The sequence below is a fragment of the Fusarium falciforme genome, chromosome 12 (genome assembly GCF_026873545.1).
Source record: "Fusarium falciforme chromosome 12, complete sequence".
Taxonomy (NCBI): domain Eukaryota; kingdom Fungi; phylum Ascomycota; class Sordariomycetes; order Hypocreales; family Nectriaceae; genus Fusarium; species Fusarium falciforme.
The window spans coordinates 1,691,377-1,717,339 of NC_070555.1; the positions used below are offsets into that span (position 1 = coordinate 1,691,377).

At 51.3% G+C, this 25,963-nt stretch overlaps 9 protein-coding genes and 1 pseudogene across 10 annotated transcripts, besides 1 other annotated feature; 5 read left to right on the top strand and 5 right to left on the bottom strand.

Annotated features, from left to right (window-relative positions):
- Nucleotides 1-974: 974 nt before the first annotated feature.
- Nucleotides 975-2,843, top strand: NCS54_01430200 (PAD domain-containing protein; the record flags this gene model as incomplete). The annotated part of the gene is made up of 1 exon (XM_053159457.1): nt 975-2,843. One exon carries the CDS (start codon nt 975-977, stop codon nt 2,841-2,843), a length of 1,869 nt encoding a protein of 622 aa, XP_053015432.1.
- A 465-nt stretch (nt 2,844-3,308) lies between these two features.
- NCS54_01430300 lies at nt 3,309-6,228 on the bottom strand (annotated as a pseudogene). The gene is made up of 8 exons: nt 6,016-6,228; nt 5,383-5,970; nt 5,211-5,334; nt 4,647-5,160; nt 4,403-4,598; nt 4,152-4,355; nt 3,977-4,103; nt 3,309-3,925 (listed from the first exon to the last, which is right to left on the bottom strand).
- Nucleotides 3,309-6,228: a sequence feature.
- A 1,034-nt stretch (nt 6,229-7,262) lies between these two features.
- On the bottom strand, nt 7,263-10,186 carry NCS54_01430400 (Zn(2)-C6 fungal-type domain-containing protein; the record flags this gene model as incomplete). Its single annotated transcript, XM_053159458.1, has 7 exons — nt 7,263-8,070; nt 8,682-9,167; nt 9,218-9,357; nt 9,408-9,627; nt 9,684-9,738; nt 9,788-10,002; nt 10,062-10,186. 7 exons carry the CDS (start codon nt 10,184-10,186, stop codon nt 7,263-7,265), a joined length of 2,049 nt encoding a protein of 682 aa, XP_053015433.1.
- A 556-nt stretch (nt 10,187-10,742) lies between these two features.
- NCS54_01430500 (AB hydrolase-1 domain-containing protein) lies at nt 10,743-11,543 on the top strand (the record flags this gene model as incomplete). Its single annotated transcript, XM_053159459.1, has 1 exon — nt 10,743-11,543. The coding sequence occupies exon 1, from the start codon at nt 10,785-10,787 to the stop codon at nt 11,541-11,543; it is 759 nt and encodes a 252-aa protein (XP_053015434.1). The 5' UTR covers nt 10,743-10,784.
- A 2,010-nt stretch (nt 11,544-13,553) lies between these two features.
- NCS54_01430600 (MFS domain-containing protein) lies at nt 13,554-15,399 on the top strand (the record flags this gene model as incomplete). The annotated part of the gene is made up of 6 exons (XM_053159460.1): nt 13,554-13,834; nt 13,884-13,931; nt 13,980-14,052; nt 14,103-14,870; nt 14,923-15,123; nt 15,175-15,399. The coding sequence occupies 6 exons, from the start codon at nt 13,554-13,556 to the stop codon at nt 15,397-15,399; spliced, it is 1,596 nt and encodes a 531-aa protein (XP_053015435.1).
- A 303-nt stretch (nt 15,400-15,702) lies between these two features.
- On the bottom strand, nt 15,703-16,783 carry NCS54_01430700 (Hypothetical protein; the record flags this gene model as incomplete). The annotated part of the gene is made up of 4 exons (XM_053159461.1): nt 15,703-15,787; nt 15,838-16,529; nt 16,581-16,585; nt 16,633-16,783. 4 exons carry the CDS (start codon nt 16,781-16,783, stop codon nt 15,703-15,705), a joined length of 933 nt encoding a protein of 310 aa, XP_053015436.1.
- Nucleotides 16,784-17,317: 534 nt separating this feature from the next.
- Nucleotides 17,318-18,721, bottom strand: NCS54_01430800 (Pyr-redox-2 domain-containing protein; the record flags this gene model as incomplete). The annotated part of the gene is made up of 1 exon (XM_053159462.1): nt 17,318-18,721. One exon carries the CDS (start codon nt 18,719-18,721, stop codon nt 17,318-17,320), a length of 1,404 nt encoding a protein of 467 aa, XP_053015437.1.
- A 1,028-nt stretch (nt 18,722-19,749) lies between these two features.
- Nucleotides 19,750-20,953, top strand: NCS54_01430900 (Lactamase-B domain-containing protein; the record flags this gene model as incomplete). The annotated part of the gene is made up of 2 exons (XM_053159463.1): nt 19,750-20,476; nt 20,529-20,953. 2 exons carry the CDS (start codon nt 19,750-19,752, stop codon nt 20,951-20,953), a joined length of 1,152 nt encoding a protein of 383 aa, XP_053015438.1.
- Nucleotides 20,954-21,152: 199 nt separating this feature from the next.
- On the bottom strand, nt 21,153-24,495 carry NCS54_01431000 (Carrier domain-containing protein; the record flags this gene model as incomplete). Its single annotated transcript, XM_053159464.1, has 3 exons — nt 21,153-24,018; nt 24,072-24,261; nt 24,306-24,495. The coding sequence occupies 3 exons, from the start codon at nt 24,493-24,495 to the stop codon at nt 21,153-21,155; spliced, it is 3,246 nt and encodes a 1,081-aa protein (XP_053015439.1).
- A 328-nt stretch (nt 24,496-24,823) lies between these two features.
- Nucleotides 24,824-25,814, top strand: NCS54_01431100 (Aldo-ket-red domain-containing protein; the record flags this gene model as incomplete). The annotated part of the gene is made up of 2 exons (XM_053159465.1): nt 24,824-25,432; nt 25,482-25,814. Exons 1-2 carry the CDS (start codon nt 24,923-24,925, stop codon nt 25,812-25,814), a joined length of 843 nt encoding a protein of 280 aa, XP_053015440.1. The 5' UTR covers nt 24,824-24,922.
- Between the last annotated feature and the right edge of the window lie 149 nt (nt 25,815-25,963).

Sequence of the window (25,963 nt, forward strand, 5' to 3'; positions counted from 1 at the left end):
AAAGCATGAACATGTCAGTTAGCTTGTTCTTTGCGGAGATATCTTTGCGGAGATACGGTCAGCAATAGTTGTCAAGGGCCCAAGTCACGGAACTTGGGGTACAACGAGGAAGACGGAGGAAGACGGAGCTATCGACACAGGGGAATGAGCCCCCTGCCCGTTTGATGCAATTATCAGGGATTAGTATGTGAAATCGGGCTCCGTAGACCCTCTAGCTAGTACACACTCCCCTCATGAGGGCTCGGCCGGGGGGACCTTTGGACCTAATCATCAATCAATCGTTTCTTGACATGAGTTGCATACCGTGGCCTTGACAATAGTTGATCATACCCCCCTGCTTATCTTGTTCCATGAGCTTCAAATGAGAGAATAAAGGTCCAGTACAAACAAGGGGTCTTTTCACAGGATGCGTAGCAAGAACTCAATTTGGAGCTCAACGTTCTCAATGATAAGCACAAAACTAACTAACCGTAGCGTGGTTAGGAGTCTCTTCACCCGATACTTTGGGCTAATGTCATCTTTTCCGAGGCCTCCGCTGGAATCGCCGGCAAGATCTGATTCGGTCGATTGTGCTCGTTGAGGGCGGAGAACCTCTGAACCTCGCCTATAATGTCAACCCCCACCAACAAGGCACCCAGGGGGTCTGATGGAGCTGGCCATTCTAATCTTTGCTGCTAGGCAGGATTTACTATTATGTGTTTCATAAATCTGTTTGTCATAACTTTGGAGGAAAATCGATAGCGTAAGATGAAACTTATCTCTTCTCGAGGAGCTTTCAACAGATAATCGAAACCCTGTGGCTTTGGGTGTAAGCTTATCACAGCAAACCCTCAAATTCTAAGCCATGAGGACTCTGTGGCCGCGGTCTATAAAGTCAGGATGAAAGAAGACACTGTTGGTTAGAAGAACGCCAGCCTCAGTCGATCTTTGCAACCGAACCCCCAATCTCCCAGTCAATTATCGTCAATACCGCCATGAGACACCTTTCTCTCACTGGGCTGATTCTCAGCCTGCAGCCTCTCGTTGCACACTGCGCTCTGATCAACCCGGACATCCGAGCGGACACGAACCGTGATGGCGTGGTTGATCTGGCAGGCGACTCGGATGCAATCAACAAGGCTGTTTGGAGCGATGCGAGAGGCGCCATCTTTCTCCCCAACGTTGGTGACAAAGAATTGCGCTGTTCCAACACCGATCGCAACGGAATACCCTTGAGCAACGAGGAGCTGTCCTGGTGCAATGACGCATCAGGCCATCTTCTGCTTGCTCCAGAGTATCTTGCTCCTCTCAGGACTGTCCCTCTTGCCAACATATCGGATGATGCTTTCGCGCATGTCTACGCTACTCCTCGCGAAGCATATGAAAGGGTCCGTATCTTTTATTTGGAAGATGCGCAGCAACCAAACTCGACAACTTCTTGGAGGCTGGTGAACAAGCAGCTCAACTTCAACGCAACCCAGCTGCGAGATGGCCTGGTTCTCGGAATCGACGGCCGCGAATTTGTTACCGAGGCTGAAGTCTGGGATGGCCATGTTACCGTCCACTTTGACGTATACAACACGCCTGGTTCCAAAGACTATGTTCGCGACTCGGTCGCTCTCAAGGTGGCCCCAGTCCTTACCCATCACCCGCTCCAGCGTGTCGAGACACTCGTCAGCACATTCGCAAACGACTCTGAGCCCATTCAGCAGTACTTTGTTCAACAACTGGATGATGCTCGCTCCGTCGCCGGTATTGAGAACCCTCTGTGGTTGTTCAATCAGTCCTCTGATATCTGGGCCCAGGATATTGTTGAGCCAGCTTATGCCAGCATGCCAGGCCCCAATGGTCCCATTGCTATCCGAATCATGCTTCGATCAGCGCAGTCCACTCGAACTGGTGGTCGTCAAGTCTTTGAACAGCTTCGAGGCCCCGGCATCGGCGGGTTTCAACCGGCAGATGGTCCAGGAATCGGCTTTTCATCTTCTGGGTTTGGCTACCATACTATCAACAGCTACGGCAACCTTGAGACTATTCCTCCTCACCGGAGCAAGGATGGCACTCTCTACAAAACTGGTCGAGTCATTCAAGGCAAGCACTTTGAAGAGTTTCCAGCCCAAGCTGTCCGGAACCTCATTTTTGGTAATGGAGTGCAATCGACCCTTTTCCTGGAGACTGGTTGGTTGGTAGTCGGGCACGTCGATGAATTTGTCCAATTCTTGCCTTTTGACAACGACTTGGGCTTCACAATTGGAATCGCCAGTCCAGATGTCGGCATCAAGATCTTGAGCGATGCTCAAGCTGCCGGCCACGGCAACGCATCAGCCATCAGCTTCGATGCCCAGCCCCAGATTGAACGTTTCGATGCCGAGGAGCCGCCTTTCTTGAACTTGTCCGTTTCCAATCTCTTAGATAACAAGACGTTTATCGAGGTGAACAGATACGCCCAGAAATGGATCGATTACAACCTCGATATTCTCTTGTCCGAGATTCCTCTTGACAGGGAGGATGTTGTCCACGTCCCTGCGCTCTACCGTGACCAATCTGGGTATGGACCTTGGATCCGACCTGATGGACTGGACTACTACTGGCCCCCAGTCCACAAAGATGAATATCAACTGGGTGCCTTCATTCCGGCACCCATCAACGGCATTGTTATTGGAAATCACTACTTGAGTCCTAACCCATTTGGCCCGATTATCAACGGTGTCGATGTTATCGCTCAAGCGGTTACAGAAGCGTACACCCGTGCTGGGATGAACGTCACGTTTGTCGATGATTATTATAGCCACCATATGCGTGGTGGTGAGATTCACTGCGGGTCCAACACCCTGAGGGAAACTGATGTGGAATGGTGGCAGTAGATAGGACTGCGTTCTTGAGCACGTTCGCATTCTTGAAAAATGTAGCCAAGCCTAGACGTGTTCAGGGGGGGTAGTCTAATTTATAGGTACTGATAGACATTCTTTCCTAGTAGAATAATACTAGATTGCCTCCTTGCTCACCTCTTATATGTAAATCTAATTAAGGCTAAAAATAAGGTATTATCTTAGATCTAGGGCCTTATAGGAGCATATAATCCTAAAAGTAGGATTATATAAGCACCTTAGCCTAAGCTTAGCCTACTCTAACCTTAATTTAGGCCTTCTTAGCCTCAGCTTAGTATTAACTTAGCTTAAAGTAGTAAAAACTTAGCTCTAGAAATAAAAATAGATTTTAATATACTTAAGTCTTGTCTTTAAGTATATTAGTATTTAGGCTTGGTATTAAAACTATCTCATCACTCCCAATAGCTACAAAGCACTCTAACTCTTAAGCACGCAAGATATCTATCCCGCAAAAGTTCCGGGCTGTGGCCCGAAGAACTCGCCCTCCGGCACCTTGAGTCGAGTGCAAGCGTCGACTTCGCAACCACTATCCGCACTGTTTCCAATCCAGTTGATATCTGCACCATGATAGCTCACAGCGAAGAAGATGACAACAGCCGCAAGTGCGATTCCAGTCTGCCAAGCAGCTGAGAGCACATAGTTGTACTTGGACCAAAACGTGAGATACCTCTTGCGGATGACGACCCAAGAGATCCAGCCTGGAATAACGGCGGGCCACATGTAGGCCAAGTTGTAAGGCGACCAAACGTGACCACCGCTGAAGATGACAACGGGATGAATCTTGGTAAGCCAGTGCTTCTTGGGGAGCTTGCGGGTTGCATAGTAGTAGATGATGGGGAAGGCCAGGCCGACGGGGAAAGCAGCGAGCAGAGCGGTATACTGCGCTCCTGATCCGAAAACTCTGCGGGGTGCAAGGGAACCAAAGAGGACAGCAGCAGTAAAGTAGCTCTCGACGCCAGGGCAGCTAAACTTGTCCTTTTGGTTGGTCTCGCAAATGTCGGGGATACTGGTGATCTGGAAATTCATAACACCAGTACAGACAAAGGCTGATACAATAGCTGTCGAGAAGAGTTAGAATAGTCAGTTGAGGTCATGTACCAACCACTTACTGGCAACTGTCTGGCACCAAAACGTCTGACGCTGGGGGATCTTGAGATAGTGGCCAAGCTTGAGGTCATTGGCAAAGTCTAGGGCGTGAGCGACAGTCACATAGCCGAAGCCTTTGAAAAAGTTCATCTAGAGAGAGTCAGTTCTGTTGTAGCATTGACTCCTGGGATGGCCTACCGCCAACGCATTGCCGGGTTGCCATGCTCCTCCGATAAACTCAGCAAGGACATTGTACTCGACTTCGATACCAGTGGTGGCGAAGATGATACCGGTGGGAATCGTGAAAAGAATAGCGAGGGCAATACCAAAGAAGACTGTGCCCACGCTTGTGTTCGTCGGCCAAGCTGCGACAGCGATGATACCGAGGACAATTCCAACGACCTATGAAACCTGTTAGCCGGATCCAGAAACACAGAATAGAAACTCACGTTCAGAATCAAGTACCACCACTCTGGAACCTCGGTGTAACTCTCCATGAGCCTCGTGTGAATGTCCTTAAAGTCATTGACCCTCCCGTTTTTCTTCATGCTCTCCAACAGAGACTTGAAGCCCATCTTAATGTCGTTCCAGTGATACAGAGCCGCATAAGAAATAACGGCACTGTAGACAGCAAAGAAGTAAATACTATGCCAAGTCAGTTCAAGGTTCCTCAAAAGCATCAGAAGAACCAACTAATAGGTGATTGAAGAGGCGGCAATGTAGACTTGGCTGTAAGCCTGATACTTGCTCTCGTCCAACAGTCCGTTCTCATCGAGGATCGACGAAACGTTGTACTTGGCTCCAGTATGGTCAAACATGGTATTCGTGTTGATGGGCAGATATCCTGTGTTGAATGTGTTTGTCCAGTACATTCCCGCAATGGTGATTCCACCCAGGACACAGCCGATAAACATGTTGAAGGTGACATGAAACGGCACCAACAAGGGGTCGACGTTATAAGTAGCGACGTTCCAGTCAAAGGTAGGGAACGGGTTGAGGCCGAGACCCTTCTTGACGCCAGTGATGGCCGCAAGAGTGAAGTTGTCGGGCGCGATCCAAGCTAGCCAGTTGAACAGAGATAGAGCAGAGGCGATGTGCTCGGGAAACCAGAACCAGACAAACATGGCGCCGAAGGACATGAGGAAGAACTTGTACCGGGTCATGCTGTATTTCTTGTTGAAGGGGCCTCGTGCCACGGTATTGCTTTCTGTATATGGTCAGCAGGCTGTAGTTAACAAGTGCCCAGTTCTTTCTTACCATTGTGAAGACTCTGGTTGAGTGCAACTGTGGCCAGCGAACGAGGCCAGATACAAAACGATGGATAAACCAAGAATCGTCGAGCAAGTCCTGCAAGTCCGAAACCGAGCAAGTTCATCGATAGCTATCACAGTCAGCAGGTCACGCAAGGTAGGCTATGAACGGAACCAACCGAGAGGCAGACTTGGAATCCAAAGTCTGCTGCAAAGGGCATGTCAAAGTACTTCTTCAACCAAGTAGTGAAGATGATATATCGAGAGTGAGGCAAGCTCGACGCGACATTGGCCATAATCGAGATCAGCATGTGTTCCTTCTGGTTAAAACGGCCTGGGTTCAACATGTGTGTCGAGCCAAACAAGGTGAACTCCCCGGTGGGCATCCACTTCTCCCAGGCCTTTCCAAGAGGGTATGAAAGAAGCTGAATAACAGGGGCTTGAAGCCTGATAGACGGCTGGCGGACCGAGAAGAGCTGGTTGACGAAGCTCTGCACGACGACAAAGAACAAGCCAATGATCCAGGCCCGTATCGTGCCGGCGGGTGCCGATGGGTCATCTTTGTTGCTGACGACGGCGCGGACTTCAGCGTAGGGTGAGTTCATAGTCAGGAGGGCGACCTCGGTCTTGATGTCTGTGATGTTGTCATGGTGCTTTTCAGGGTTCTCAAAGAGGTCTTCGTTCTGAACAAAAGCTTGAAGGCGAATGATGGAATCCGTGTTGAAGTTGGGATCATGTTCGTGAAAGTAAAGCAACGTCTCGGCGCGCTGCTTAGGTTAGATCTGAGACCTCGACGTGATAAAACAACTCACCCTCTTCGCTTCATCGAGATCAATCGTCCGCCCATACTCCTCAGCCTCAAGAAATTCCTCAGCAGTAGCACCCAGCAAGTTCGCTCGATCAGTAACAGACTCGCTCGTCGACGGTGTGTTTGAAGAATCATCCTGTCTCTCCGCCAACACGGCAGCATCGCCCGAGGTGGGCTTTTCCGTCACACCAGCCATCTTTTGACGCAGATTTTTTGAGGCTAGGAGAACGCCCCTCCTCAAGCTGCGTGTGTCTGGCTATATAAACAACGCGCCACCCAGTCATTAAGCCTTTTTCGCGGCCCTTTCTCGGGCGCAGAAGCAAATACGTGGAACATACTACCTCGGCGCAAGTCTATAAACAGAAGGTGACCACGTTTATCCTCCAAGGGGAGATCAGGTATGGGGCTCTACCATGGGTATAGGTTGTCATTTAGTAACGGATGTCCCGATGGTGCTCCACGCTGGGGCATACTATCTGCAAGAACCGATGGGTCTGAGCGGGAAGATTGCCGGAATGAGATCCTTGGATGATGTACATCTTCTGCATGGGACTCGTAATGATCGTCTCAAGTCGACTGTGCTTCCGATTCCACTGCAAGCTACCGTCCACCGCCTGCTGACCTACCCCTATCTTACCACATATACCTCCCCTTGTCCTCCCTATGGTGCGGAGTTGTTTCCCATAGAAAACTATCTGCCGAAAAACCGTGCCAAAATTCCCTCTCTGTCTCAGAATCGACATCTCGGAGCACGATTGCGTGCTTGTAAAGTGGACTCTACAAATGGGGCCGGCCCTTGTTGAGTCTCCATCATATAAAGTTTTCCCATCATGGCGAAAGAGGGCCCTGGGCTTGAGAAATGATGCCAAGACTGTCTATTACGTGTTTCAAGACAGATTCTGACCTGGTATAATTGTAAGGGGTATCTATGTCCGTGGTCTAGATCGAGCATCTGCATAGCCTAATATCAACCGTTTGCCGCACATCAAATTCGCATTCATCATTCGATTCTTCAGTGGGTGCAAAGTGAGATGCCTCAGATGGCAAACATAGGATATCAGGGTTCTCTGTGCAGAGACGGGAAGTCTAATCTTAGCCGCTGACTCTATCCCAACGACCCGATATCATCAAAAAACACGGTTTTCGACACAACAAAGCCAATGACGCATGAAGCCGCCTAACGACCGATAGTGTACCCGTCAACTGGTACCTAGCGCCCTTTAAGAGCGTTGTACCATCGACTTGAAGTACCTACTGACCATGAACCTGATACTCGGGTGTGCGGTTGTCCTCATCATCGTAATTCCACGTGTCTTCGATGTCATCTCCAACCTCAAAGATGTCAGGCCACTCCATCGCACTCCATTTCTGCGGATTCTCTACCGCTTCGCGGAAATGCTTCATCGCCAAGACAGTCTGCTCCGCCCATCTCTCTGGAGTGACGAGGCCTGTGCCCGTCGCCATCGGAGTCATGAGTATCCTCGAGATCTTGTCGTTCTCGGATGCTGTGCGATTGTGCTTGTCAATGGCGCAGAGCAAGCTCCACACAGCGTCGTAGACAATCTCTCTATCCCACCTAACGTCCATGGGGACACGCATCGTGGGGCAGAGCGCCAAAAATTTGGTGCCCCAGACATTCATCGATCGCTGACGGAAGGCTTCCGGGATCCGAACTATGGTGCAGGTTCCGGGGGGCGCAAAGCCTCGCCATTCATCATACAGCTGTTCCTGAGCTGCCCGAGTGAGCGCCATATAGTCGTCGCCGGGCGAGAAGGCGAGGGAGATGGCATCATCGAAGCCACCGTCTAGCTGACCATATGAATTTGCAGGAGAAACGATGGTGTCGAATTGAACTGTGGATGGTACTCCCGTGAGCTCGCAGTTGAGGATGGACACTTGAGTTGGGGAGCCAAGCTCAAGTTGTTGACTAGCCTCTTGGAAGGCGATGCTGCATTGTTGATCGAGGCATAGCAGATAGATATGAGGGATGCTCTGAGCCCGGGACATGATGGCGCAGGTTATCTTGCGCTGAGTTTGATAGTTGATGAAAGGCCTGCGGCTGGGGCACAGCAGCGGGGTTGTACTCAAGCCTCGTCAGGCAGCCACGGCATGCATGAATATGTCACATGACATGATATTATTGGTTTTATCGGGTGGTTTTGGAGTAGGTTGTTGATGCCTGCACAGTATCAATAGGAACATGTCTGGGGGAAATGGTGAGAAATGCCCCTGAGGGCGCAAGGTATAGTGGAATAATCTCTCCTACTGTACATAGTTCCGTCTCCTCCAGCGTCAATATCATACAAGAAACAGTTTTTCTACCATCACTGAGTGGCCTTCTTCCATACCTTTTCCGCCAAATCCTGAGATTGTCCCAAAGGCCAGGTGATGTTAACCAACCTCGCCTGTGCATCTTCCCACTTGTCAACACCACACACTCGACTCCAGGTACCGATCAATCTATCAAAACACCTCGCAAACTCACCCACGTCCTTTTGAAGAGCACATGATTGAAGCTTTGCTATACTGTAGGCCCCGAGAAAGGTTTTCCAGAACCACAGATCAGACACGCTAGGCGATCGTATATGGTGGAGGTTTCGGTCGACGTCGCGCATCAGGATTGACAGGAAGCGGCGTAACATGCGTGGTTCCAATGACTCTCCCGCGTACCAGATCCCCAAAGCGCTGTGCAGGTAGAGACCGGTAGCCACACACATGCTAGACCACGAGGTGCTGAGTCTAAGGGTCTCTGAGGAGTCATCCTCTTGCGGTTCTGAAAGCGACGCAAAGTGTGCTTTGACCGTCTCATAGAGTAACCTTGATTCAGATCCCTCAATCCACTCCCAACTAGGGTCATACACCGTGTTGTCATCGCTGGTGAAAAGTATCGTTGCCGTCAGGCTTTTGAGGCACTCCACCATAGCCGATGCATCAATGTCGTAGAATTTAGCGTCAGAGGGCAGGACAGCGAAGAAGAAGGGCATCATTCTCATGGCGCCTAGCCTCTTCTCTAGATTGCCAATCCTTTGCTCTCGCCAGTCATAGACCAAGGACAAAAAGTCGGAAAACTCTGCCACGTTTTCTTGGGTGAATATCTTTTGCAGGGCAGCGCTGCTGACGATTCTTGCTTTGAATCCCTGGAAAGAGTAGTGCGTACTGTTGGGTTGTGTGAGTAAATACACAGGGATGCGACTTTGAAAACTCACAAGATGAGATATCGGTTGGCAAGCTCTTCCCCGACACTCAAGCTGTTAGGAAAGCTGCCATCACTTGGGCTTAGTAGGTCCACAGCGTTAACCAGTCCTTTGAGGTGAGTTTCTGCTGCCGCTACGTTGCCGTGACAGCCCTACGAGATGGTCAACGATGAACTTTAGATAATGGCTCAGTGGGGCAAACCTCGACAAAGCACAAAATGGAGACATGTCTGACGAAAGTCATGAGACCAGGTTGGTTGATATTGTGAAGCCATGTATTCAAGATACGAATCGTTGCAACTTTGTGGAATAAAAGAGTGGACTCGTAGGTATGGATATCTCCAACAGTCCAAGCGTAGTGTAGTCCGGCGACGAGCAGGGTGTCCCTGAGAGCATCGGGGTGGATGGAGAGTAGAGAAAAGCTACGTGCGGGAGCGATTAGTAACTCCACGACTGAAGAGGGACTAGGAGAGCATACGGGTCTTTTCCCGTTGTTTTTGAGAGCATGTCAGTGCAGCCTTTCGCGTAGCGGACTTTGAAGGGATTAGTACTGCATGGGGAAAGTGCGCATCAATCGCTTACAGTAGTGAAGAAGCTGCCTTGACTTGTATGACATGTCAAGTCCCAGACAATCGAACGGATCCATAGAATTTGTCATGGGTGATCCAGGATTCAATGCAACTTGTGTATCCACCGTCCACGGCTGGTGCTCGCCAGGGAGCCATTCCGCCCGGCGGTCTCGGAGCGGCAGGTCTGAGCCATACTCACAAGCCCTTCCTGACTTTGTACACTTTGTGCTGCCACCTCGTTAGCGGAGCGGACTTAATGGGGTCTTATTCCTAGTCCATCGACTCACCAGATTGGCTGGCCGCCATCGCATCGGACACGACGCTTCCTGCACGTGAGACATCCGGCTCGGCTCCGCGTGTGCGGCTTTCGGCACCTGGTGTTTGTGTTCATCTCTTTTCCAGACTCGGTCATTGCGCGTAGAGTTCAGGGATCAATGGTCTGAGCAACGACAGACTTTGTAGCATTTGGAATGTTGGACAAGGTCGGGACGGGAAGCCTCGTTTTTGGTGTCCCGTTGACAAGGACGGCTGTTAACGGGATGGATGGAACCGTGGTTGACCGGGTTTTTGGGATCATACACTAGCAGAATGTCACCTCTATTGTGTCTGAATATATTAGTGCACTATTGCATCAATGGTGCTCACCCACCTCCACTAACTAACACAGCCGCTCTCAGCTCCGTGTGGGGCCGAGTAAGCGTCAGCCCGTCTGGTGACACGCAGAAAGGTCAAAGTCTCGGAGCTAAACCCTTTTGAGAAGAATAAACGAGCACAACTCCGCCGTCCAACCCAAGAGTTGACGATAGTCGTCGGAGGTTGATAGTTATTAGTTCACAACTGACGAAAAAGGCCCGGTTAAGGGTCCACGGCGTCAGACTTTGGGAGTCAGATCGACAGGCTCGTGTCGGATTTTATGTATATAAATAAATGTCCAAGCCACCTTTTCAGAGACTCACTCATCACACAGTTCTCAATACATCTCACAACCACATTCTACTTTTACAAATACCATGTCTCAAAAACCAACTCTTGTTTTTGTCCCCGGAGCATGGCATCTGCCTGAGTGCTGGCACAAAATTGTCTCGGCCATGGAAGCCCAGGACTTCAAATGTGTCCCTGTGGCCCTCCCCACTGTCTCCTCCAACACTGAGGCCACCTTTGGAGACGACGTTCATGCGATCCAAAATGCAATCCAAGCAGAGACGGCCCAAGGACGCAACGTAGTTGTTGTAGTGCACTCTTACGGCGGCGCCGTCGGAGCCAGCGCCCTCAAGGGTTTCACCGCCAAGCCCAAGGATGAAGGCACTGGACGTGTCATCGGATTCTTCATGATTGCCACCGGCTTCGCGGTCGGCGGCGTCACGTTCCTCGATGCCCTTGGTGGTAAGCCGCCACCTATCTGGGAGGCCGACTACGAGAAGGGCCTCGCGCCGCTCACAGTCGACCCGAGAGAACTCTTCTACCACGACCTCCCCGAGGAGGAAGGAAAATACTGGGTGGACAAAATCCAGCCGCAGTCACTCAAGGCCTTTACTACAGGTGCCGAATATGGATATCCTGGCTGGAAGGAGGTGCCCGTCTGGTATCTCGCCACGACTGAGGATAGGTCGCATCCGACTGAAGTGCAGAAGATGTTTACTCAAAAGGCTAGGGATGAGGGGGGAGATATTAGGTATCGGGAGATTGCGAGTAGTCATTCACCTTTCTTGAGCAAGCCTGGTGAGACTGCTGCCATTTTGCTTGAGGCTATCCAGGCGTTTACGGCATAAGATGGTTGACATTGTCGATTGTCGCTGTCGGCCTGCGCCCACTTTAGGCTTGGTCGAAGAATAATAAGTGGGACAAATCTCCGATTCTTGCTGGGGATAGCTTCGTGCTAGCAGTCACATTTATATGTAGGCATATTATCACCTAACAAAGAAATCCTATCCAGTAAAAGAAGATCACGCGTGAAAAACCAGACCTAGCTATTTCCGCCTATCCCCGTAGTCTCCTGGCTCAATTCCCTCTGGAGGTAATTTCACAAACGCGTCTTCTCATCAGGGAGTATCAGCTACCCTAGAGCCACGGCCAAAACACACGGCGAAAACGCGATTCTTGGCTTTGGGGTTTGGCGAATTCTTGGCACTCGAACGCGCCTTTGCCTACGCAGGACATCGATGTTTGTTTTCTCAAAGATCAAAGCAGAATAATCGCGTTAAATCACACCGTCTCAAATAAAAGGGCCAATGCGCGATTTTCTCAGCACCCATATTATCCCCACAATCTTGATTTAAGCTTAACGGTAGGGTCATAATGCATGGAAACCGTGTTTTGCAACCAAGGCTATCGATGCCAAACGCGCGGATGCGTCCCAAAGACGATTCCCAGATGATAAGAATAGGAATAGCACGGAAAATGAGGTCGTAAGAAAATAGTCTTGGTGGTGCACTCCAACAGCCACCAAGGTCTTCCCCAATCTTGGCCTTGGGGAATCGCATCCTTTCTGCTGGTTTCGCGCTCCAACATCTTGGCCTTCAAAATTCTGGGAATTTGGAGTATCCTGGCCTTGATGCATTGATCCTGTTGGTCTGGATGCAGACGCCGCATCGCCAAGCACGGGAGCCTCAGTATTTTCCGATCGTGGCGTTTTGGAGAAGATGACGACAGACAATAGACGATAGACGACATCAAGAGCGACACTTGTCGCGACTAACGGCAGGAATATAGCTGGATGTGGCCTCACATCGTGTATTCGCATCGCTAGGCTCGTTCGTTCGATGATGGCAGCAACCGTGCAGCTATATTTCAATGGCTTCTATCTGGCCTCGACGCGTCGTAGTTCGATCGTGGTCGTCTGGACAGTCGGATGTTGCAAGAAAGAAACCTGGGAACACGTCCGCATATCAAGACATTGACAAACAAAAGTCTTGATCGACCCATTCTTGTCATGCATGCTACCCATCAACTGCAACCCAAATCATACGAACCTCCCGTCGGGCCTTCTATCCAGATCCGCACAAAAGACTGCCTGATTCCACCAGACGGGGTCGCATTCGAACCGGGGGATGACCCTCCCTTTCTCTGGTGGAAAAAACAGGTACCTCGGTCCATGTCTCACCGAGTGTGCACCACCCCCCGCAAAGTGAGAACCTGGGGCCCCGAGCACATAGCTTTCGGTGGGCTATGCGCCGAAATGAGCGGAGAGCAGGTCCTTAGTCGAGGGGCTAAGGCACCTACTCCCCAGCCAAGGAATCATCCCCGAGTTGGGGGTTGGGGGTGTTGGTGTGGCGACCTCCTCGTTATTTTTTTTTGGGCGGAGAAGAAGAGACGAGAGAGAACGCCAACGGTTGACAAGCGTCGGACCGTTCATGCAGACTGACATGGCGTTGCTGCTATCTCGAATGATGCTATTCAGATAAGCAAATCATTATCGCCACCGAATAATAATCCCTTTCCCAAGATGTTGACCCAAAACCATCTGATAACCTCTGTAGATACCCCAGAACTTCTCTCCTCACCGTCCCCGCCCCCAGACGAGTCTGACTCGGTCTGATCACCTTTCCCCCGTGGGGACACAAAAAAAAGAGGGCTCGTGAACGAGTGGAGCCCCATCACACTTAATCTGCCACGGAATGTCGCCCCATTCGAGGGAACAAGGGTTTCGCGACTCCATTGGAGAAACCCAACATGGACAGGCTCCGAGAGGGGGCATGTTCATAAAAGGTAAGTGGCCGCTCCCCTCATTCTCTGTCTCTTCTTCCCAGCTCTCTTCACCTCTTCCCCAATCCTCTCCCATCATGTCCAACGTTCCTGAGACCGAGGGCGTGCCCAAGGCTGCCTCCACGCACAAGGAGGACATTGAGCGCAAGGCCTCTCTTGCTGAGGATGTGTCCAAGGGTGATCAGACACAGTACGACAAGATCGACAAGGAGTTGGCCAAGTATGCTGGAGGCGAGGCCATCCACATCTCCCCTGAGGAGAGCACGCGTCTGCGCAAGATGATTGACAAGCGTGTGCTGCTGGTCATGATCATGACATATTTCTTGCAGGCTATCGACAAGGGAACTCTGTCGTTTGCGTATGTTGTTGTTTCCACGTATGAGTGGGTTGAAGCTGACTGTTGATAGTTCCATCATGAACATGCCTGCGGATGTAGGAATGGCTCTTCCTGATGGGTAAGTAAACATGTCCAAATCTATACGTCAACTTCTAACAATCACCAGAAAGCCTGGTCCCCACTGGCCCTGGCTCACAACCTGTGTGTACATCGGTATCCTCTTCGTTGAATACCCCCAGGTAAGAATCTTAACCTCAACCGCATCCACACTCTCACTCACAACAACCAGAACTACATCATCGCTCGAGTCCCCGTAGCCAAGTACCTCTCCTTCAGCATCGTCGCCTGGTCCATCGTCCTCGGCTGCCACGCCGCCACGAGCAGCATGGCCGGCCTCATCACGGTCCGCACCCTCCTCGGTATCTTCGAGTCCGCCTGCCAACCCGCCTTCGTCGTCCTCTCAGGAATGTGGTACCGCCGCGAAGAACAGGCCTCCCGCGTGACATACTGGTACATGATGAACGGCGCCCAGCAGATCGTCGGCGGTCTCCTCGCCTACTGCTTCACGCTGATCAGCTCTGGACCTCTGAAGAACTGGCAGTGGCTGTTCCTGTCTTATGCCATTGTTTCCCTCATCTTTGGCATTTTCGTCGGTTGGTGGATGCCCGATTCTCCTATGCGAGCCAAGTGCTTCAGCGAGGAGGATAAGCGTCTGATGATCGAGCGTGTGCGAGATAACCAGACCGGTATCCAGAACAAGACCTTCAAGAAGGAGCAGGCCATCGAGGCTCTCAAGGATCCTCAGACCTGGTGCTATGCTGGTATCCAGTTCTGTACCACTTTCCCCACCAGTGGACTCGGTGCCTTTGCCAACGTTATCATCAAGGGGGCGTTCAACTTTTCTACCCTTCAGACCCAGCTCCTTGCTATGGTTCTTGGTTTCTACATCATCATTGTTCTGCTTGGTTCCGTTTGGCTCGTCAAGAAGTTCAACCAGAACATTTACATCATGCTGGGCTTTGTCGTGCCTTCATTCATCGGCACAATCCTGATTATGGTGAGTTACGCGCCCTTGAATAGTCTCACTTCAATACTAACCTGTGAAATAGACTGTTCCGAACAAGAACTTTAGCACCTCTGTTGGTCTCCTCATCTGCTACTACATCACCCTCTCTTTCTGGTCTGCCCAGACCCTGGGTCTGAGCATGATGTCCCGTAACGTCGCTGGCCAGACCAAGAAGACCTTTGTCATTGCCAACAACTTCATCTGGTGGAGTGCTGGCAACGCCGCTGGTAGCCAGGTCTTCCTCGTAAGTTGCTCTGAACACAGAATCATTGAATGTCTGCTAACTAGCCAACAGGCCAGGGAAGCCCCCAAGTACCACACTGCTTTCGCCACCCACCTCGGCTGCTACGCCGCCCTCGTCCTCATCCTTATCTTCTTCCGTTGGCACCTCAGCCGCGAGAACAAGCGACGCGACGAGATGGCCGCCGCCGGTGTCCGTGAAGCTGCTGACGATCGCATGGTTCACGCCTTTGAGGATCTGACTGACAAGGAGAACCCCAACTTCCGTTATGTTCTGTAAACCAGCACCTTTGTGTGCTTTCGAATGGTCTGCTGGATATGTCTCCAGCTGTGGAGGAGTTACGAGTAATTCCATCATGACGGATAATGAATGACATTGGATACCTCTATGCGGATGCTAGATACCGTTAATGAAGCACTGCAATTGATCGACACATCGGTGTTGTACACTCTTGGGACAACAAATCTTTCCAAAATGCTTGCATCTTTTCATTCCCGGCACAAGATAACAAATACTGCCGTTGGTGACAGCACACCTAATTTATCGTACAGCACCTACAAGAGATAGGAACACAGCCCTTTCTCACACACTGCTCTCATCAACCCCCTTTAGTCTTCTATAAGCCTTCCGATGCATCTCTAAAAAGAAAAAGATGCAAATAGTGTGTCTAAAGAAGTTAGCACTCCGCTTAACTCAAACTTGGTTGAAGATACTCACGGCCCCTGACGCAGAAAGCTAGGAACCCATCCCTTGAATACCCACGCTGGGCCGTCACTCCGAGATATACTCTTCACCATGCCCCAAACACTCACATCACCTGTCGAAGACATGACCCTTGTCTTTATGACATCAATAGGGCTCGTCACAGTCGCAGCCGTCAGCCCAGCAATGAAGGATGCCGATAATTGTGTTGTTAGCGTGTCTCCCAGGGGCGTGTGTTCAATCAGCAGCCGCTTAGCCACGTCGTAGGTTGCCAGTTGACTGGCGGTTGTGAGCGCGGCACGGCTACTATTGGGAAGCCATCCTCTAAAGTAGCTTGCCAATCCTTCTTCCCTGGCCATTCTCACAGCTCCGTCTATGGCGTGCTTGTAGTTCCGGCGCTGGTGAACTGGAAGCGCCACGTCATTTTGCATGCGAACGTTGAGGACATCCGCAAAGTTGCCCGCAATGCCTCCAACGAACCCAGAAGATGTGGCCATGGCGATGAGCGAGAGGAAGCTTGCGTCATTACCCACTCGCTGCTTCATCTCTTCGTAGATACCGAAGCGAACGGTGGAGTATGTCATCTGTCGGAGAAGAGAGGCAGATATTCCACTGTAGACGCCAAGGGGCCCTTCTGTCTTGAGAATCTTGGTGAAAGTCGTAAACATACTCTTTGGCTCGCCAGGGCCTCGAGTTTGTAACCGGACCTATTACATCGTTAGCGTCAATCATCTATGTATCAGTTGTTCATGTTTTACCTTGACTAAAGAGGATCAGCACCAAAAATAGACAAGCGGCATTGCCACATACCAAGATCCAGGGGATGCGTGACACATGCAGCCATGCTAGTCGCACTCCCGCCAAACCAGAAGGGGTACCGAATAGGGCTGTTCTTCTTTCGTTCCATCTTTGGCACCGAGACTCCAACTGCCGTCTCGCTTGACACTGCCGCGCTACTCATCCTGCCGCAAGAATCAGGCAGCTCAAATACCCCGAAAAGAACGAAGATAACCAGAACAGCCGCGATTTGGTCTCGGATCTTGGGTGAGATGTCAAAAGTCAGCAGTGACAAAAGATGGACTGATTAGACCTTGCCCTTGCGTCACAAGGCAACCCAAAGACTTGATGTCATTCGACGCGTCAGTCTTCGGCGAGACAGGATGGTGTTGACCGACGGGAGACAGGCATTATATCACCCGGGTGACCGTCCAAAAGCCCATTTCAGTCCGCCGATTCCCGATGTTGGGGTCGGCGACCATATACGCGCAAGGTGAGTCAGATGGTTTCGGCGACCTTGCAGATATTGAGGCTGACTTTCGGTCATGAGGCGTTTGTGCAGAACGTAGAGAACGTGCTCATCATTCCCCGAGCCAAGACATTTAAATACTCTTGATGAGGCTCTGCGATTCACGACTGTCATGGCACACAACTTCATATCTTCCAACTCCGTGATATATTTCTATGCAGTAATGTACACGCTATCCCAGACTTTTCTCTAGTTGATCCAGCCCTTAGGTCCGCCCCATTGTCCCTTGACCATATACTTGAAATACACCCACGGGAAGAAGTCCTTCTTCAGGTAGTAGAAAGAGCGGCGGGGAACGGCCTGGTCGATGCCAAGCAGATCTCCAAACGTCTCCTTGGGAACACCTCCGTACTTGAACTCGGCCAGCATCAACTTGCCGTACTCTGTCGGCAGAGGGCAAGAGGTGTAGCCGTCATACGCAGGCTCGGGCTCCTTGCCCTCCATGGCTCGCAGCAGGTTGCTGACCAGGACGGGAGCCTCAGAAGTGACGGCAGCAGCCGTCTTGGAGGTGGGCAGGCTAGAAGCATCACCAGCGGACCAGACGTTGGCGAACTTCTTGTGGCGGGTGGTGTTGTCGTCAACATCGACATAACCAGCCTCGTTAGCGAGAGCGCTGTTCTTGACGAAAGCATGAGGGCCCATCTTGGGGACAACGTGCAAAAAGTCAAACTGCTTGGTCACATTCTCCTGACCGTCGGGACGGGCAAAGATGGCCTTGTTACCCTCAATAGCAACGAGATCGTGCTGGAACAGACCCTCAACACCTCGCTCCACGCGGAGCTTCTCAAGCGCAGCGCTGTACTTGGGAACACCGAACATGGTGGGGAGGCCGGTAGCGAAGCTGATCTTGATAGGCGACTTGGAGACGTCCTCAGAGTTGTACAGATCCGTCTGCTTCCAGTGGTCCAGAGCGAGCCACATGGCCTTCTGAGGAGCACCAGCGCACTTGATGACGCCAGCAGGCTGGGTAAAGATGGCATTGCCCTTCTGCAGACGCTGAATGGCGGGGAAAACCTTGTCGCAAGTCTCATAACCGTAGATGGAGGTGACGGGAGAATCTCGGGTAGCGAGGGCCTCAGGCAGGCCCTTGATGCTGTCGTAGTTGATCTTGATGCCGGGGGCCACGACAAGGTGGTCGTAGCTGATCTTCTTGCCGTCGGCGAGCTTGACAGAGTTCTCCTCGGGGGCGAGGCCCTCAACGCTGACGTTGTAGAACTTGAACTTGGGGTCGACAAGGTCAGAGAGCGAGCTCTTCAGCTCCTCCTTGTTCTTGAGACCAGCGCCGACCAGGGTCCATCCGGGCTGGTAGTGATGCCATTGAGCGGGATCGACAACGGCAATATCATCCTGGGCGAACTTGCCAGTTCGAAGAAGCTGATGGCTAATGGAGATGCCAGCAGAACCAGCACCAATGACCACAACCTTGTGGTCCCTGCTCACGGGAGCGACTGGCGCAGCAGCGGCCTTGGGAGCAGCGGCTTTGGGAGCGGGAGCGTCAGTCGAGGCGGCAGTAGCGAAACCCCGGCGGGCATCAGCAAGGGCGAAAGATCGCCCAGCAGTACGGGCTGCCAATGTCACGCGACTCCGGAGCATCGTGGGCTGTCTGTGAGTTGAGAATGAGGTTGTTGGTGATACAAAGAAAATCGACAAGAAGAGGCAGCTACCTAAAAAGTGTCGAGTGGAGCCGGGATTATCAATTAAAGGTACGTACCCACCCGAGGTGCCCGGCTAGCCGTTTCGGGGAGTTGTCGGGCCGGATTATCAAAAGCGCGGCGACGGTTGGTCGCCGATTGCGGGCTAGTTGTTGCGGGAAAAACTCTCAGCGATGGCGTGATGCCAGGGGTCGTTCGCCGATGGTCCGGTCTTGATGATTCTGGCCTCTTGGGCGGCGTCTTCCGCTGGAGCGAAAGGGTGTCATTGGCTCGTGAGAGTGAATGAGTCGTTGCGGTGTTGTTTGGTTTGGACCCTGAGACGAGATGTTCACCGAGGGGCGTTCACCGAGAGGCTGTCGGTGACTGTGCAGGGCCTCTTCTCGGCATGCTCAACCGCTAACGGATCGTGATCTTATTGGCCGAGTGTAATCTACAGCCATTTGACAGCTTACGGCAGCCAATGCAAGCAATTACAATTATCAGACATCCTTTTCACCCGCCTCTCCCCCACAAGAACACACAAGAATTGCCGATTGTGAAGAGGGATAATGAATTGTTTCACAATTGAGCCATCACGCCACTCCCACTCAACGCACTCTTTCAGCCGACCATCAATCTCTTCAAAGCCCGACAACTACCCTGCAGTGTCAAACGCGGAAAAGGCCGGAATGTCCAAAAAGCCCGTATTACCAAGATCAATGCAATCTCAGACACTTCTCAAAATCGTAAGAGGTTCAAAACCCCCTACCCATCACAATGACGTATGTGTCCAATCACGGGCACCGTAGGTCGGCTATCTCTCCCTCGGGTGGTCGGCGAGCTGATGACAGGTCCCCGACGACCCGAGCCGCCAACGGCCGCAAAACATCATCGTCAATCAATCGCCACTTGAACTTGATTGCAAATAAACATTCTTGATCGCCCTTCAATTGTTAATCAATCAACGACCATCGCGACATTAAAGACACCATGAAGTCCTTCCGACCTTTGACTCCACTCACAGCTCCAAGAGCATCCATTTTGAACGGTTCGGTCAGACACATTCGCCCTTTTCATCAACAAGTGGCAAAGGCGGTAATTTCTTCTCGGCCATTGACAACATCAACAACAATCACGCGCCAAATACCCTACAGAAGACCAATAATGGCTACCCAAGCGACCATGCCCCGGACTGCCACCCAAGGTCATGCGTCCTACACGACTCAAGCTAGTGCCGCTGGTGAACCAACAGTCCATGACCTGTTTGAAACCGTCACAGGGACATGGCAGTACGTAGTCGCTGACCCATCTACTCTCACCGCCGTCATCATCGATCCAGTGTTGGACTACGACCCCGTCACCCAGGCCATTACCACCAAAACCGCCGACTTGATTCTATCCCTGGTCAAGGACAAGGGCTACAAGGTTGAGAGGATCCTCGAGACACATGCCCATGCCGACCACATCACTGCAGCTGCGTACCTTCAGAAGCGTCTCACCCAATCGCAAGGGCACAAACCTCTCATCGGTATTGGGAAGCGCATCGATCAGGTGCAGGCGAGGTTCGGCAAGGGATATGGAGTCCTAGCCAAGGAGTATGAGTGTGTCTTTGACAAGTTCTTTGATGATGACGAAACGTTTGATATTGGCAACTTGAAGGCGATGGCCATCCACTTGCCTGGCCACACCCCCGACCACTTGGGCTACAAGATTGGAGGTGAGTACCGATGCAGTGAGCTTGGCATGCACCGATTAACAAAGCTGGCCAGACAACGTCTTTTGTGGCGATTCTATCTTCCATGCAGACATTGGCACTGCCCGCTGCGACTTCCCCGGCGGCAGTGCAAGTGACTTGTATGAATCAGGAAGAAAACTCCTTTCCATGCCCAGTCACGTAAAGATCTGGACAGGCCACGACTACCCCCCAGAAGAGAGAGGCGCCCCCGTGCCGTACATGACAGTTCAACAGCACAGAGAGCAGAACAAACATGTCAAGGACGGCATCACTTCAGACGAGTTTGTCGCTTTGCGGAATGAGCGAGACGCGAGCCTGGCCGCTCCAAGACTGCTTCACCAGTCGCTGCAGATGAATATTCGGGGTGGACAGCTTCCTGCCCCGAATGAGTCAGGACATCGTTTGCTTCATCTGCCACTTAAGATGAAGGTTGAACCTTGGGATGATGAAACTGCTTGAGGGTATGTATTGATGACTGGAGTTTCTTGAATATGTTAAGGCTGCGATCAGTCATGTGTTGGAATGCGATGCGGCATTAATATCAAATTGTTTTCAAGGGAATACTAGCCCATAACCTTGCATTCATAGCAATGAAATACCAGAGCGATAGTTTTCATCAACTTTATCTTTTCTCGTGTGACATCTGAATCAACTACCTCTAGGGCTTGATTGCCTCACACACCCACTTCCACGTCTTCAGAACTCGCTCACGGTCCAATGGCTTAACCTCGCGCATTACTGCGGAGACTTGCTGCGTGTGAGACAAGTCAAACACATCAACCGGCTGGGATTCCCCAGCCGTGCACTCGTCGCCGTTGTTTTGGCAATAGTTCTGCCTCCACAACCCCAGTAGAGCTTGAGACGGATGATTGCCCTCTGTTTCCTTCAGCGCTTCTTCCAACCGGCTCATCCACTTCTGAGGGGACACGATCTGAAAGCTAGTTTCTTTATCACTGCCTGATATCCATTTCAGCATCTGACTCCAAGAGGGGTTGGTATGTGGATTCAGAACGTGATAGATCTGGGTTTCCGTGACCGACAGTGGTTTACTGTTCTCTGGTTCCGTAACATGGCCAGAAAAGGCAATATCCATGATTGAGTGGGCAGCCTCTTCTACGGGTAGCCAATTGAGCGATTCATGCGGAATGTCGGGCAAGCACCCAGCTACTCGTGCTGTTGAGAGCAAGAGAGGATACGCTTCGCTTGCGTTCCAAATACCAACATCATTGCTGCACAGCTGACCGATACGAACAACCGTGGCGAGATTGTCTCCGTCACTCGTGAATTGCTTGTTTGCAGACTCGCAGACCTGTTCAGCAACCCATTTAGAGCGAGAGTAACCCATCGGCGAGGCTTGAGAGGGGTTTTGAGAGATCGTTTCCTGGATAGGAGTTGAAGTGGAATTGCTGACAGCCGCTGTTGAACTGACAAATATCAAGCGTGCCTGAGCTACCGCTGCTAGCTTCAGCAAGTTCTGCGTTGCGGCAATTTGATCTTCGAATGAGTTGAGCTGGAGATTGAAGTTGACTGCCCAAGCTGAGTGGATGATAATGGCAGTTTCATCCATGATCAGTTGTCTCTGTTCCTCTGACAGCCCAAGATCCCCGCTCGATAAATTGCACGGTAAGCAAACAATCTTGCCGTGGTCGATCTCCGATTCTTCATAAGTCTCCAAGCCAGGCATGCCGCGGTCGAAAAGGGCCTTGGAGACTCTTTCATGGGCGGACTGTGGGCATTCAGCCCTGAGAAGGCAGTAGACTTTGTTGACTCGGGCATCTCCCCGAAGGAGGTGGAGGATATGAGCTCCTAGAAAGCCAGTGGCTCCTGTGAGGACGACGGCATTGCCCTGCCATATGCGAGGCTTTATCTCGATATCTCCAAAAGCGCCGTACTTTTCAGCAAGCTGGCGCATGGACCGCAGCTGTGTTTCTTCTCCGTTCCACTCCTCAAGGTTGTGCCCTCCCCGAACTCGCCTCAAGTACTCCACGAGTGCGGTGACAGTACCTTGGTCGTAAATGACATTCATGGGAAGAGCCATACCCGGAGACAGACAATTCGACTCAATAAGCTTTCGTATCTGGATGCAGGCGATAGAGTCGACGCCTTGACGATAGAGATCTTGATCAGGACTAGGCTTGCGACCCAGAACACGCAAAAAGCAATCCGAAACTGTTTCCGCTAGCTGTTCATCTACGACCTGGCTGAAAACTGATCGACTCGAGCTTAGTTTATACGACAGCTCAATCTCCTTGGCATATCTCTCCTCGGCTTGGCGTCGGAGGATCGTACCCTTGCTGCTTTTTACAAGAGGTTGTTCTCCATCACGAACGGGAACGACCAATAGCATGGGTTTGGTGATGCGGGCGTGACTTTGGCCGGCGCTGTTCATCTGGTCGATATGTGGCCAGACAGAGTCAATGATTTTCTTCTGAGGGACTTTATCCGAAACAGGGAACAAGAGGGCACCGGCGTAGTCTCTTCCGCTCCCGAATATGAGCACGTCTTTTAACATGTTCGTTGAGGCTAAGATGCTGCCTTCCATTGGCGAGGGATCAAACTTTTTGCCATTTGCAAGTGTGATCTGAGCATCAGCTCTGCTGTGGTACCGCCAAGCATTTGGCTTGGAGGGATGGGGCTCGAAGAGATCAGAGGTAGCGTAGGAGCCATCGTCGCGATTCGTCTTGACCTTGAAGGGCCAACCGGGTTTCACCACCAGCTCAGAGAGACCGTTTTCTTGGGGTTCGAACGAGAGAAGCTGAGTGTCGTTGATGACTCTGAGGTACTGCCACTCCTTATCCTTGGAGTAGTCTCGATGCGAGCACATGAGGAACCCACACTCGGCGCTTCCCATTCGTGATAGGATATTCACCCCTGCATCAACGAGTTTGTCGCCCACGGCGGGAGGTAGAGCGGCACCCCCAACACCGACCAGATCCATCGATTTTAGGACTTGAATCCCTTGGGTTTCCTCAGCGAGCATCTGGAGGACGTACGGTACTGATGAGAAGTACTTGACGGGACCGACGTCTTTATTGCGAGCGAAGTTGATGGCTTTCAAGATGTTGGCTCCCGTGATAGGAGCTTGTCCTTCGGGAAAGAGCCAAATCATGGCCCCGCTCGTCCAGGCTCTCATACAATCCGCGAGGCCACCGTGATAAAGTGGTGTGGTGGAGAAGGTGGCAGGCTTATTCTCGCCTGGGAAGATCGGCAGCACCCCAACAACACCAAACTGGCTCTGAGGAATGGGCTTGGGAAGGCCGGATGAAGTGCCTGAAGTATGGAATATATAGGTAATGTCGGGCACCTTGGTGGCTCCAGGCGGTTCAGAGCCTGTAAGTGTCCCAGACCTTCGCTGAGGTTCCTTTGAAAGCCCAGATCCGAGAAGTTCCTGGCATGATAAGGTCCTCAAGAAGTCGATGCCAGGGACTGTGGAAGCTCTATCTCGATGCGCCATGTCTGCGAATATTTTGGTGACGCCCAAAGTCTCGCAAAGATATTGGATCCCTTGGGGTTCCAGCTGTGGCCTACCAAGGGTCGTTAGATATACTGTTGATAGTATCCGCGTTGATTAACCTACGCCAATAGCAAAACTGAATATCCCGAGCGCGCAAGACCCAACCAAGTGAACACAAAGTCAAAACTGCTGGTGCAGAGTAATCCGACTGTCGAGCCGGCATCTTTGGATGAGCTCACCCAGCGGGATAATGCTCGCTCAGCGCATTTTGACAGTTCACAAAGGTCGTGGAACGAGACGACACGGGGAAATACTGCTGAGATCAGTGAGTAAACCCGATAATGCCATGGATCTCACAATTGCGGGTAGATTCTTCATCGTCGAGTGATGCGAACCCAAGAGCTGGAGATTGGGGCCTAGTCCTCGCTTGCGTGTCGATCAAGTCAATCACCGTCTTAAACGATTGCACTGGATTAATGGCCTGTTGTTTCAACTTCAAGGCCTCCCCAAGCGTGCAAGTGAAGTAGTTGAGTTCAAGGTCGGCCATAATGATGGTGATGGTAGTGATCCAATATATTCAGGGACGGATAGGAAACAACAATCTGTCTAGAAGCCTTTGAGCCAGAGACTTTTCTTCGGAAAGTAACTAGTGGGTGAACTATTTTGTCTAGGAATGATATGATATCATTGACTCCGCAATCTTGTGTGCAATGAGAGAGGACGATGGCAAGAGAGAGTTGAAACGTCATTGACTCGGCTCCCTCGATTCTTACTGGAGCCTCACGACGCGCCTCGCGCCCGTGATTAATTAGTAACACTGCATGGAAAACAACGAGCCAAGTCTCAGCTCATGTAACACGATAACTACCCCTCTTCATACATCGGAGATAACAGCCGAGCTTTTAGAAAATCACTCACATTGCCGACACTCCCAACCTGCCCTCATAAACCTTGTGATACAATCGAGTCACGAGATGGCGAAACGATCAATTTCCGATACCCTTGCGCTGAATAACTCCCTCAAGATTCCACAGCTTGGGTTCGGTGTCTACAGATCCCCAACCGATGTGTGCATCCAATCATGCCTGACTGCATTGGAATGTGGCTATCGCCACATCGACACGGCACAGTACTACGGTAACGAGAAAGAGGTTGGCCTAGCTGTCAAGAAATCAGGTCTTGACCGCAAAGACATTTATCTCACCACCAAGATTCTCTCCCCTGGCGGCTCTGTCGACAAGAGCTACGCGCAGTGCGTGGAGAGCGTCAAGTTGCTCGATCCAGATACGGGCTACGTGGACCTGTTTCTGGTTCACAGCCCCAATGGTGGCGCAGCTGCGAGAAAGGAGATGTGGCAGGCTCTTGAGAGGCTTTACAAAGAGGGAAAGGCCAAGAGCATTGGTGTGAGCAATTTTGGCATCAAGCACATTGAGGAGCTCAAGGAATACGCTGAAGTGTGGCCACCTCATGCGAACCAGATCGAGGTGAGTGTTCTTGCTTCAGAAGAGATGGTTGTACTGACTTTTCACCCAGCTACACCCTTGGATGCAGCAGAAAGAGATTGTCGAGTATTGCGAAAAGAACGGAATTGTTGTCGAGGCATACTGCCCTCTCGTGCGAAACACCAAGGCCGACGACAAGACCCTCGTGGGCATTGCCGAGAAGCACGGCGTCACCCCAAGTCAGGTTCTGATCCGATTCTGTCTTGAGAAGAAATGGATTCCCTTGCCCAAGAGTGACAACCCCGGACGCATCAAGGCGAATGCGGACGTGTTTGGTTTTGATCTTGATGATGAGGATATGGGTGCTTTGAATGGGCTTGATCAGGGACGTACAGGTGCTATTGTTCAGCCTGTGGATAACTAGATTTATACGCGGTATCTAGAGTATCTAGATGCATTGCCATAAAGAAGTTAGGGTATCGAACGTTGTTGCAGTCCTCATGGATGAAATCGTCTTCAATGCGGATATGTCAACCATGCGGCCAACCTTTCCTTGACAGCGCCGAAATGGTG